The 12,151-nt window shown below is 51.4% G+C and overlaps 3 protein-coding genes across 3 annotated transcripts in view; 1 reads left to right on the forward strand and 2 right to left on the reverse strand.

Moving 5' to 3' along the window:
* Window positions 1–1,607, reverse strand: part of Duox2 (dual oxidase 2) — a 17,984-nt gene extending 16,377 nt beyond the window's left edge. Inside the window, exons 1-4 of the mRNA XM_031373250.1 lie at window positions 1,538–1,607; window positions 1,174–1,263; window positions 822–986; window positions 134–321 (exon numbers count right to left, since the gene is read on the reverse strand). Of these exons, the coding sequence (XP_031229110.1) occupies window positions 134–321; window positions 822–986; window positions 1,174–1,263; window positions 1,538–1,607 (513 nt within the window). The remainder of the gene's footprint in view (window positions 1–133; window positions 322–821; window positions 987–1,173; window positions 1,264–1,537) is intronic.
* A 786-nt stretch (window positions 1,608–2,393) lies between these two features.
* On the forward strand, window positions 2,394–6,110 carry Duoxa2 (dual oxidase maturation factor 2). Its single transcript, XM_031373638.1, has 6 exons — window positions 2,394–2,675; window positions 3,643–3,700; window positions 4,101–4,235; window positions 4,713–4,926; window positions 5,170–5,384; window positions 5,712–6,110. Exons 1-6 carry the CDS (start codon window positions 2,529–2,531, stop codon window positions 5,903–5,905), a joined length of 963 nt encoding a protein of 320 aa, XP_031229498.1. The 5' UTR covers window positions 2,394–2,528; the 3' UTR covers window positions 5,906–6,110.
* Window positions 6,111–7,419: 1,309 nt separating this feature from the next.
* The window catches only part of Duoxa1 (dual oxidase maturation factor 1), a 10,911-nt gene continuing 6,179 nt past the window's right edge, over window positions 7,420–12,151 (reverse strand). Inside the window, exons 3-8 of the mRNA XM_031373639.1 lie at window positions 10,656–10,831; window positions 10,284–10,341; window positions 9,528–9,662; window positions 9,043–9,256; window positions 8,578–8,795; window positions 7,420–7,921 (exon numbers count right to left, since the gene is read on the reverse strand). Coding sequence (XP_031229499.1) covers window positions 7,635–7,921; window positions 8,578–8,795; window positions 9,043–9,256; window positions 9,528–9,662; window positions 10,284–10,341; window positions 10,656–10,802 — 1,059 coding nt within the window. The 5' untranslated portion in view covers window positions 10,803–10,831 and the 3' untranslated portion in view covers window positions 7,420–7,634. The remainder of the gene's footprint in view (window positions 7,922–8,577; window positions 8,796–9,042; window positions 9,257–9,527; window positions 9,663–10,283; window positions 10,342–10,655; window positions 10,832–12,151) is intronic.

Raw genomic sequence — 12,151 nt, forward strand, 5'->3', positions numbered from 1 at the left:
AGGAGGACCAGGTAGGTCCTTGCTGGTGGGCGAGAGCCTCACCGTGCCCGGCCTTCCCAGCCAGACCCGAGGCCTCCATCCTCAGACCCCCTCCCGCCTCTCTGCCCTCCCGTCTTTGGCTGCCTTCCCTCACCTGGTCCCGGGGGTTGCTGGGGCTCTGTCCGGTGTTGCGGTCCCAGCGGCTCCTTTGAAAGGGCAGCACCACGTTCCCGCGCTTGTCAGGGTCGAACACCGGGTCCCCACGCGGGATGTAAATGTTGAGGAACTCTGCGGGGCAGCCTGGCGTTTCCACACTCACCAGGTCCGAGAGCACGTGGTAGCCTGGGTTAAGAGAGCAATGCGGTGGGTAAATCGCCAGGTCCTGCTCTCCTTAGGACCAGAAAAGCCTCTTAATTATCAGAGCATAGAGGTCAGAATATAAGCTTCAACGCTGTGATTTAGGCTACCCTGTGAGCCTTGATCTTCTAATATGCAAATAGAACGTAGCATCCCCTCATGAACATGCCAATGTCGTTCGGGAGTGGGGGTTGGTTGGGGGATAGGATTTGAAAAACAAGCTCCCTTCACCTCTGTTTAGCAGTCATTAGAGTCTTGAGGAGAGCAATGGACAGGGCATCAGAGAGTTCTAGTGGGAACCCAATGTACTTGTTGATTTGGAGTAAGGTGTAAGAAGAGAAAGATCCCCCGCATCACGCCCAAGTCCTCAAAGATGACAACAGAAGCACTTCTTGGGAAGTTCTTTTTCTGCAAGTCGCGGTGGTCCTTTCCCTGGACACTCAGCAAGCTCCAGACCCACCCAGGTTTCCTCTTTTTACACTCACCGAAGAAGACCCCCAGCACTGTGCGGTTGTGGACCGAGGGCAGCCCTGCTTTGCCCTTAGCGACAGCATCGCTTAGCCGGCGAGGGTTGGGCAGTAGCGGCTCCTCCAAAGCCTGATAAACACCGTCAGCATAATTAGCCGGTATTAGGCGACGCAGCCGCGAGCCTGGAGCGGGCAGAGAGTTGAGCTGGATCAACGCTCCGGGTCCCCAAGAAGCCCCAAACATCGTCGCCCCCCCCGCCCCCATTTCCTACCCGAGAAATGCGTAAGAATGTGGTGAGAATGCAATCCCGCCGGTTGCTGGCTCCCCTCCCCACACTCCAAACTGCAAGCCCTCCCTGCATCTCCTTACCAGCAGCACCGCGCTGGTGGTACTTCAGATTATTAAACCAGCCGTCGTAGCGCTGCACTTCCCAGGGCAGTGAGGGTGCGTCCTGGCCACCTGTAGGAGCAGAAAGTCTTCAACATTAACCTTCCAGAAACCCCTGCATAATCCAGTGGGCTTAGACTCCTTCCTCCGCTGGCTAGCTCCTGCCAATGAACTCTTATCTCCAATCCTTGCGCCAGGCCGATGCGTTCAGAAGTCTTCCATCTCACTAGCCCAATAAGAGATGGATCAACCCTTCCAGCTTCCAGGTGCCATGTGCCCTTCCCTCTCTTTCCACACTCCCATGGGACACTGGCTGACCCCTTCAGCAAGAGGCCCTACTGCTTACCTGCTGGGCCCAGGGGTCCAGTCAGCAGAGCGCCCAGGAGCACTAGTGTCTTGGGGCTTGTTGGAAGCATGCCGCCCGCCCTTGATCCTGGCGGTGGGAGGTAGTGTGTGAAGGACACACACTCCCACAGCTGGTACTGGGAGAGGAGCAGAAAGGTATTACTCGGGTCCCACATCTCCATGATGCGCTTTCTGGAACAACCTGGTCGGTATTGAGACCACCGTCCCCCACCCTAACCCTGTCTAAGTGCTGATTTCAACCACATGAACATCCTGGGCAGGAGTACAGCGGGGCTGTCTCCGGGGTTTGTTCTAAAACCTAATACTGTCACCCCAATTTCTGGTCGCCCACATACTGCTTCTCTAGGAGGAGGATAGAAAAGGGGGGAGAGGCTAATGAAATGAGAGCCAGGGACTCGCAGCCAACCTCATCCTCATCTAGGGTGAATGTGCGAGCAAAGGGGAGAGAAGAGCTAGGAGACCCAACCTCTGGTGTAAGGCTCCGGTCCGGTTCAACAGTTGTCCGTGTTCTTGGAGATTTTGTTTCTTTGCTCCGCTCCCCGCCCGCACTCTTCGAGGCCGCAGCTCCGAGGATCTTCACCCTTTCCTGGATGCACTTTCACCCTTCGCTCTGCGTCCTGCCTCGCAGGTGTCAGCTCGCGCCACCGCTGCAGGCTTGAGAGTGTGTGAATCAGAGGCTTGCCTTCGAGTTAAGGACAGGATTTCAGTTATTTGCATGTCTCCGCCCCCTCGTTTGGATGATCTCATCTAGACAGGACCCTGCTACCTGGTTTGGGCACCTCCCCTGCTTGCTTCCCACGCTCCTATAAAAGAGGGTCTGCGTTTCTTTGGGAACATTGAGCGAAGCTGTAGAGCCAGGAAAAGTTTCGGGACATCACGCTTCTGCGCTTCTTAGGAGAGCCGCAGGGCTCAGACTTTCTATCGCACATCCCAGGTCGCTGCCTGCGAGCAGTTCTCGAACTTCTTGCAGGATGACTGCGTGGGACGGGGTGCTACCCTTTTACCCTCAACCCAGGCATGCCGCCGGCTTCAGCGTACCGCTGCTCATCGTTATTCTGGTATTCTTGTCCTTGGCCGCTAGCTTCCTGTTCATCTTGCCTGGAATCCGTGGGCACTCGGTAAGGGGGAATACCCAAAGCTCTCTCCTTAGAGGGGATTCTAGAAGAAGCTCCTGGGGTAAGAGAGCGATGTGGAGAGCGTTTCTTGGAGACTCAGGGCACAGGAGACTAAGGAAGATTCTCTGAGGATCAGCAGGAGCAAATTCCGAAGTCTGATGCAGTAAGATACTTTTCCGAGGGAGAGGGGACAGACATCCGGGAAGAGACTTCAGCTACCTTCTTTTGGAAGCTGCTTCAGACAGTGGGAACCAGCCCAGTATATTTGGGATTAAGCCTAGGCTTCGGGTCCTACCAGGACGCCCTCACACACACACCCCTATCTCTGAATGCCTTAGCATCTCTGTCCTGTGCTTTGGACAATGACCAAGAAAATGGGAACTTCTGTGTTTTCCTTACTGTGTTGAGTTAAGGACTCAGAGAGTTCCACCAAGGACTCAAACAAGTAGCAAGCAAGAGAAATCTCTGTCAAACTGCTTCCAGCCTCCAGATCCTAAGCTGTACATCTTTACAAGACTGAGAAGACCTTTTTGGTTGGTTCGGACAAACTGGCAGGTCTAGAAAAATCTGCAGTCCCTCTCCTTTAACTGATCACCAGGCCCCGGGGGGCCTCCCTCTCCTGAGAGAGGTGATCCCTGTCTGCCTGGCACTTCTGAATGCACTGAGCCTCACCAAGCAGTGATTGAATTAGAGGTGGAGAGCTGCCGGCGGCGCCAGACAGCTGGGGGTATAAAGGTAGTCAGAGAGTGCCAGGCAAGGTAGACCTGGAAGTAAGCTGAAGGGAAATGGTCAGGGAAGCACATGCCGGGGCAAATATCAGGACAGTCATTGGTGTAGAGGAACTTGCAGGGAACACATGCATGACATCATCTTCAAAAGGTCAGAAATGCAGAGGAGTGGGGCCAAGGGAGGCCTTGAGGATGGGCTGGGTGGTACCCAAGCCTGATCCACTGTGTATCTTTTCCTACAGCGCTGGTTCTGGTTGGTGAGAGTTCTTCTTAGCCTGTTCATAGGTGCAGAAATTGTGGGTGAGTGAATTGGGTAACTTGGGGGAGGGGGTGTGGAGAAGGAAAGAAGAGGCACTGAGAACCTGGGAGCAAGGGTGGTTTCCGGGCCCCTCATCCACTTTGCACCTACTTCAAGCAGTCCTGTCTGTTGTTCTCTTGCTGTGGGCTTTGCCATTTGCTTTGAGACAGTCTCTATGTAGTCTGAGACAGACTATGTAGCCCAGGCTGACCTTGAGAAGTGCTTATTTGACCAGGTATGCCCCTGCCTCCACCACTGTACTTGCCCACCGTTCTCCCCTTACTATGTTATTACACCAGGCTTCTAGATCTTTATCTTCCTGTGCCATCTACCATTACCAAGCCTCTAGTTTCCATCTGCCCACTTCCACCCTCACCCACATATGTATGCATCTCACCCTAGCCGTGCACTTCAGTGGAGACTGGTTCGTGGGGAGAGTATGGACCAATACGTCCTACAAAGCCTTCAGTACATCCCGTGTTCAAGTCCATGTCGGTCTGCACGTGGGGCTGGTGGGCATTAATATTACACTCAGAGGTAAGGAGGTTGGGGCAAAGTGGGCTCTTGGTGGGGGGACGGGAAATCCTGTGGTTAGGAGCTGAGTGCCAAGAGAGGTTAAGCACTTGTTCTCAGCCTGGGGGTCGCGACCCCTACTACCTTTTCACAGCTGTCATCTAAGACCATCAGAACACACAGACCTTCGTACAGGATTCCTAGAAATAAGAAAATTACAGTTAGGAAGTAGCAACAAAACATTTTAAGGGTTGGGGGTCACCACAACATTAGGAACTGTACTGAATTGGCATTAGGAAGGTTGAGAACCACTGTGTTTGACAGGACCTTTTCACATCCCTCTGGCTCACAAAGCCTTTGATTTAACTTTGAGTTTCCCGGTACCACTACCTAATCTTTCTCTTTCCTGACAGTGCCCCACCCTTAATTCTCTATCTGAAACTCTTTAGTTTCCGGGTCCCTGACCTTGTACAGTGCCATGACCCCCACCGCTTCCCGCAGGAACACCGATGCAGCAGCTGAACGAGACCATTGATTACAATGAGCGTTTCACTTGGCGTCTGGACGAAGACTACACCAAGGAGTATGTTCATGCCCTGGAGAAGGGACTACCGGACCCAGTCCTATACCTGGCAGAGAAGTTCACACCGAGCAGTCCTTGCGGGCTGTACCACCAATATCACCTGGCCGGTCACTACGCTGCGGCCACACTGTGGTGAGCCTGTGATGGGGATGGGGCAGGATGTATGTGACCCGGAGAGCGCGGTCTCCGGAGCTGGAACTGCAGCCTCTTGGGCAGGATCAGCTGGCGATCTGCAAAACCCATGGGATTTTACATTCCAGCTATAGGGGCAAAGGGGAGGCCCAGGGGCTGGGAGGGGAGGCTCAGGAGCCAGCTCTCCCGGGGGGTTCCCCTACACCTCCAGCAGTCATGGAGCGCTGCCTTGGTCCCTCGCAGGGTGGCGTTCTGCTTCTGGATTATCGCCAACGCGCTGCTCTCCATGCCCGCCCCGCTCTACGGAGGCCTGGCTCTGCTCACCACCAGTGCCTTCACGCTCTTCTCAGTCTTCGCCTTCGCCTCCATCTCCAGCGTGCCTCTCTGCCACTTCCGCCTGGGCTCCGCCGTCCTCACGCCTTACTACGGCGCCTCCTTTTGGGTCACGCTGGCTACCGGTGAGTACCGAGGGATGCGTGACCGGGGTGTGTATTGGATGTGCGCTCTCTGGTTTACAGAATGAGTTCTCTTATTTAATCGGTTCGTCTCCGTATCAGGCAAAAGGTGGGAACAGACACGGGTGTTTTACGGTTGGTTGAGAAGAGCTAGTTCGGAAGGGTTCAATATCTCGCCTCGGTTTGCATGAGAACGCGTGCGTGCGTCGTGTAATACACACCAGTTCCTTCAGAGGGTTGTGTGTATAGGAAATTCCAGGGATGGGCTCCAAATCCTGGCAAGGGCGCCTGCATCCCTGACTCCCTCTGTCTTTCCTCCCTCCGGTGCAGGCATCCTGAGTCTCCTCCTTGGAGGGGCGGTGGTGATTCTCCACTACACTCGGCCCAGCGCCCTACGCTCCTTTCTGGATCAAAGTGTCAAAGACTGTAGCAATCAGCCTAAAGGAAACTCACCTCTCATCCTCAACAACCCGCAACACGAACAGTTTAAGACTTCAGACTTAAATATTACCACTCTCCTGTGAAAAAGACCTAACTCCGGATTTCTTATCCCTCTTTGGGATCCACAGACCTGAAAACTGTGTTAAAAGCGCGTGCCAGGAGCATCGCTGAGTTTGGAGGACTGCCTGCCCATGCGGGAGGACAAGGGGACACCCCGAAGTACCTTTGCTCTAGAGAATGGATTTCTCGGGAGAACTGTAAATAAACTTTTTTGCTTAGTTTTTTTTTTTCAAAATTCCCCTGTCCATCAATTTCCTTGGCTTCTCTTGGCCCTTTTGCTACAACCTTGAGAAACTTCTCTAGACTAGTAAGTGTACGTTCAGGTGCTGAGAAGCCCGAGAAACACAGTAAGGCTCTGGGAGAGGCGCGCCCTCTAGTGACATCTAAGAGGAACTAACAGGTATCTGCATCTTCGTGAGCTGCTCGGAGGAGGGTGGTGGGTTACATTCTGCCCAAATGTCTACTAGCCAAGCTGAATGTATTGGGAAAGATTAGGATTTTGGCGTTCATTCGCTAATTCTTTCTGGTTCTCTTCTTCTACGTTTGTATCTGAGAGTTAAGAGAGAGGTCAACAAGGCATAAAAATATAAGTCCTGGGGCTGGAGAGATGGCTCACTGACTGCTATTCCGAAGGTCCTGAGTTCAAATTCCAGCAACCACATGGTGGCTCACAACCATCTGTAATGAGATCTGATGCCCTCTTCTGGTGCGTCTAAAGACAGCTACAGTGTACTTACATATAATAATAAATAAATCTTTAAAAAAAATATAAATCCTGGGGTCTGGAGAGATGGTTCAGTGGTAGAACACTAGCTGCTCTTTCAGGGTATTGGGATTGAGGTCTTTGTACCCACGTGGCGATTTCGTGTAACTCCAGTTCCAGGACATGTCTGTAATGCCCTCTCCTGGTCTGTGCAGGCACTGCATGTAAGTGGTGCACAGTCATACATTCAAGCAAAATACTTAAACACATTATACCTACCCTGGGACATTTTCTTTTTCTTTTTTTTTTTTTTAAAGTTTTTTTCCCCCCTTGGACTGGAGAGATGGTTCCGTGGTTAGGAGCACCGAGTGCTCTTCCAGAGGTCCTGAGTTCAATTCCCAGCAACCACATGGTGGCTCACAGCCACCTGTAATGATATCTGATGCCCTCTTGTGGTGTGTCTGAAGACAGCGACAGTCTACTCACTACATACATAAAATAAATAAATCTCTAAAAAAATTTTTTCTCAAGTACGATAATCTTATGTAGCATATTTCGGAACTAAAGATCAAAGAGAACGTGGCACACAGCCAGTTAATGTTAAAACTGGAACATGATGTTCTCCGGCTAATGTGGGCCCAGAAGTCAACACAAGCTGTGAAAACTGGAAAAAGAAAGGAAGGGACCCAGACCCCCCAAAGGCAAGAGATGGATGATGGTGATGCTCAACATATTTGTTATGAGTGGAAGGTTGGCAATTTGAAGAGGCAAAGCATTCAAGAGGGTTGATGCTGTGTAGAAATAGCCACCCCTGTGCTGTCACCATGACAATGGTTTCTGGGCATGTCTGACATTTCTTCAGAACCTTGTGTTTGTTTATTTTTTGCATTAGTAGGCTGTGTCTATTATTCTGTTACATCAACAAACTGGAGCAGGGCACATGATACAACCCAAACCCACTTTCCGGGTAGTTCTGCTGGTGTATGGGGGCTCCAATGACATCTGGAGCCAGTCTGGAAACTCGGTGGCTGCTGGGAGAAGAGCGAGCATTACAGGGAGCAGTCAGACTCTTTGAGCTGTTCTTCCTTAAAGCAGTCAGACTCTTTGAGCTGCTCCTTGTTAAAGCAGGTCTCAGAGGAAGCCTCTGACATGGGAATGTCCTGGGTCTCAGGACTCTCAGCTAGGGACCGGTAGTGGGGGCTCAAGAGTCCCCCTTCTTCAGAGCCCCACTCCAGCACTGGGTCCTCTGAACTCTGGTTGAAGAAGGCCTTCAGTCTGTGAGGTTGCATCCTGTGGGCCACTGCCATGACCAGGCCAAGCAGAATACACAGCAGACCTGTAGATGAAGGCGACATGTGTCTTGCCTTAGTTCAGTAAGTCCTCCCAAGATCACGTGACTAAGAGCACCAGAAGCACTTGGAGAGGGCTGGACTGCGGCCTTAGAGTAACTGGAATTCATAGAGATTACTTAATGTCCTAGGGTTCTATATGGCAGACATGGATCTACTGTCCTGAATTTTCGTACTCCAAACTGAGAGAGAGGAAGAGAGAGAAGAAGACAGACTGGAAGTGGGGACAGATAGGAATGGAAGGAGGCACGAAGACAACGTGGGGGAGCAGACAAAGCATGGAAGGAGAGGGAAAGAGTGAGACACGTTGGTTAGGGCATTTGGGGTAGTGTGAGGTAAGGACATGCATGACCTCCAGGAAGAGACTTGAGAGTGTGGTTAGGGGCCACAGGAGGGGCACACAACAGGAAGAGCTGGAGGACTTGGTAAAGAGAGTTAGGGGACAATGGATGTGGCAGGGAAGTGAGCATACTGAGGAGAGGAAATGGCGCTGGAGAGAGAAAGCTGACAGATGAGGAAGTTAAGAAGGATAGGGCTCTAAAAAGGCACTGACATCTTGACCTCTAGAAACAGACCCCCATCTCACCGACAGGCTAGTCCCTCACCTCCATCCTGAGCCCTTATTTTTAGGGAAGGGTCTCACCTGTGGCTAATGTGATCCAGAAAGCAGGCCCATGGTGAGTGTGCAGCACAGCAGTGCCCAAACGCAGGGGACAGGGCGATATGAGGGACGTGGTCATGGAGAAGAAGAGCAGGGCCAACAGCTGGAAGAGGCCAGTGGCCAGCAGCATGTGGCTACCGTAGACCAGTACTGGCATAGACAACATCACATTGGCCAGCAGCCAGCAGAGGAATGCCACCCTAGAGAGCCAAGATGCAATGAGGGTTGGCCCAGGCACCTCTACCTGCTAGAGAGGATAGAGGGCCCAGGTAGAGGGTGTCCCAAATCTGTGAAGAGAAATCTTGCCTGTGGGCTTCCCAGTTGAGAAGGTCATTAATGGTATCTCCTCCCACTCAGGATTTCCCCTTGAGCGAAAGTCAGGTGGCTAGAAACTCTTTTTCCAAGTTTAAGCCAGTAGGGCCTGTCTCACCCTGTATCCATGCTTACCACAGCATGGCTGAGGCGTAGTGTCCTGCCAGGCGGTACTGGTTGTACAGGCCACAAGGGCTTTGAGGGGTGAACTTTTCAGCCAGGTACAGCACTGGGTCTGGAAGGCCCTTCTCCAGGGCCTTTGCGTACTCCTCTGCATAGCTCTTGCCCAGGCGCCACGTAAACGCCTCATTGTAGTGGATGGTTTCATTCAGTTGCTGCACTGGGGTCCCTGAGGAACAGGGCAGCCGTGCTTAGTAGGAGCCCGAGGAATGCACTGGGCCATTCACCTTGGGTAGGGGTTCATTCCCACTAGGCAGAAGGCCAAGAGCTGGTAGCTGACAGAGAAGACAGCTCTGAATTTCCTCTCCTGCCATTCCCTCAACACCCACACTTCCTCCAAGCTAGGCACACTTCAGTTCTGTGCCCTGCAGGAAATACATCAATCAATACATCTCAAAGACTCAGAACAGAGCCTTCCCTCTGCTCTGTAAGAACCTCACCTGTGAGGGTGATGTTGACTCCTCCGAGCCCAATCTGCAGTCCCACGTCCACGCTGACCCACTGGGGACTGAAGGCTTTGTATGTTGTGTTGGTGTTGACATGGCCAACAGACCACTCGGAACTGAAGTTCACAGCTGGGATTGGGGAGTTACAACTCAGGAAGGTTTGAGCCTTACTGGGTTAGTCAGAAGGAGAACTACAAGGGCTCCATGTCTGAACTTGTTGTAATTGTGTACCCACTCACTAGCCCGTGTCTGACGCCAACTAAGTCTGTCAACCACTACTGTGGGATGAAGTGAAGGGTCAGGATCTAAAACTTTCCATGTTCACACTCCGCTTACCCCCTTCCAAGTCCATTTAGGGACAGCCACTCACGAAGCTGGGTAAGGAAGCAGTAACATAGCCATGATGGGTAAACACAGACAGCATCAATTAAAAAAAAAAGTCTGTTTTTCCTAATCACTGAAACCAAACAAGCAACTCCTCCAGCAGAGTCCTCCTGCCTACAATCATTATGACCCAAATAAAATGTTAGGAAGATTTCAAAGATGCATCCTGCAGAGTTTCCCTGGCTCACACCTCTCAGGGTAAGGGTAAGAGTAAGGGGCTAAGACCAAGGTTAGAGAGGTGTGTGGGCTGGATCACCACCCTGAATCAGTGACCACTACAGAGAAACAAAAAGAAGAGAGGCAGGCCACAAAGAGAACTTCACAAGACAGAGGCAGCTGCCCAAGTCTGTGGCATTTGGCACTCACCCAGGATCACAGCCCCGATGAATAAGCTGGTCACCACCCGTAGCAGCCAGAACAGCCTCTGAGTCAGAGTGGGTGGGTTTAGTAAGCATAGCCCTTCTTCCGAGGTTGCCCTTCCTCGTTCTATGATGGGGGGGGGGCGGGGGGTTTCTACAACTGAGCCTATTTGGCCAGTTAAAATCAGAATGTCTGACACAAAATCATGCTTGATCTGTTGGTTGGGTGAGTGAGGAACTCTGTACTGGGGATGTGCAGGGTTGTGGCTGGAGTTCCTTCCTTGGGTCTGCTTCTCTCTAGATGGAGTCTCTACCCCTCGCTTTTGAAGACAAAGTCTCTCTGGGGCTGGAGTCTTTAGGGCTGGGGTTTGTTTCTTACCGTCTTCCCACGGATGCCAGGCAGGATGATGATGAAGGTGACCAGTGCAGTCAGGAAGATGGTGATGATAACAGCCAGAGTAGTGTCCATTGGAAAGGTTGGCTTGGGGCCAGTGTAGAAGGGCAGCGTGTGTCCAAGAGCAGCCATTTTGGTGGGGGTACACAGGGGTGTTGATGCTGCAATGAGAGGCACTCGTTGAGAGCCCTCTGTGTACCAAACACTACCATGGGGCTGAGCATGCATCCAAGAATAAACCACCCCCAGGTCTGTTATCTCTGAAGCCCATTTTGTTGGTACCTTTAGATCTTCACCACCTTTCCTGCCTGTCTCCACTGCCTTTCAGCCATGGGTCTCCCAGTCTTTTGGCTGTGACAGATTTGGGGTCTTGGCTGTCAGTCTCCACTGCCCTATACTCCCTTCCTAACCAGCTGCTCAACCCTCTAACCCAGTTCCATTGTTACCCTTGGGGCTTTTCAGTTTCTTCTGGGAATATCTGAAGACAAAGAACTCTCTTTTATTTCCCCCGGGCAGATCGCAGAACATAAAAAGAACAGTATTTACTATCAAACAAAGCCATAGGGAAGGAGATGGTGCAGATTATGAAAAGATTGCCTTTCTTTTTCAGTCTCCAAAGCAACAAGAGCCAAAAAGTGGCTAAGTGTACAGTTCAACTACATCAACACGGGGCTGATCCCTAGACCCAGCACTGCCTAGCTGCTCAGGCACCCTGGCTACCGGACTAGGGATTCCGGAAAAACCTGAATAAGCACCCTCCGTGAGACACAGTGCTGGGACCAGATATTCTACTATTCCGTGTATCATCAACATAATCCTTTTCTTCCGACTCCCCTATCTTGTTTGACTCTTGTCTGTCCCTTTATGCATGTCAGGATGTCAGTACCTGGCCATTTTGTCGGTGTCTAGACAACATTAATTGCAAGACACCTCATTATTTCACAGATCATGTAGAAAGTACTGCCAAGTAACAGCCATTGACGGTAAGATGCACCCCAGCTTCAGAGATATCAAAATCAGGGGTGAAAGAAGAACCCTAGAATCACTGTTCCAGTGACCCACAGACCCAGGTCCTGTCCCTCTTCTAGGTGTGGTCTGTACTGGGGTCTTGGGGGACCCAGGGGAAGACCCGTGATTTTCGCTGAGCAGGGGGAGTCTTACTAAGTAGGAAGGCAAGACAGCAGCTTTGGACTCTCCCAGCTCCAGAGGGCTTGAATTCTGCCTCTGTCTTTTGGAACTTCACCACTATCAAGTTTTACTGAAAAGCAGAAATTTTATTAATTGTTTCACAGGGTCTTTACAGAATGAAATTGGGTGTAGAAAGTGCAAAGAGCACACTATTGGAAACAAACAGGCAGAGCCATGCTATCAGGCAAAGAGGCGGGGAGACTTACAGCCTAGCTTTTCATCCTGTCTTCTGGGCAAGTCATACAACCACGGTCTCCATTTTTTTTTTTTTTTTTTTTTTTTTTTTTTTTTTT

The sequence above is a fragment of the Mastomys coucha genome, unplaced genomic scaffold (assembly GCF_008632895.1).
Source record: "Mastomys coucha isolate ucsf_1 unplaced genomic scaffold, UCSF_Mcou_1 pScaffold15, whole genome shotgun sequence".
Lineage (NCBI taxonomy): Eukaryota > Metazoa > Chordata > Mammalia > Rodentia > Muridae > Mastomys > Mastomys coucha.

What these genes read in the sequence shown, in the direction of transcription:
- Duoxa2 (XM_031373638.1), top strand. Translation starts at nt 2,529, where the DNA reads ATGACTGCGTGGGACGGGGTGCTACCCTTTTACCCTCAACCCAGGCAT. An exon ending in CTGGAATCCGTGGGCACTCG is followed by an intron (nt 2,676 to 3,642) that starts GTAAGGGGGAAT and finishes CTTTTCCTACAG; the next exon opens with CGCTGGTTCTGGTTGGTGAG. An exon ending in TTGGGTCACGCTGGCTACCG is followed by an intron (nt 5,385 to 5,711) that starts GTGAGTACCGAG and finishes CCTCCGGTGCAG; the next exon opens with GCATCCTGAGTCTCCTCCTT.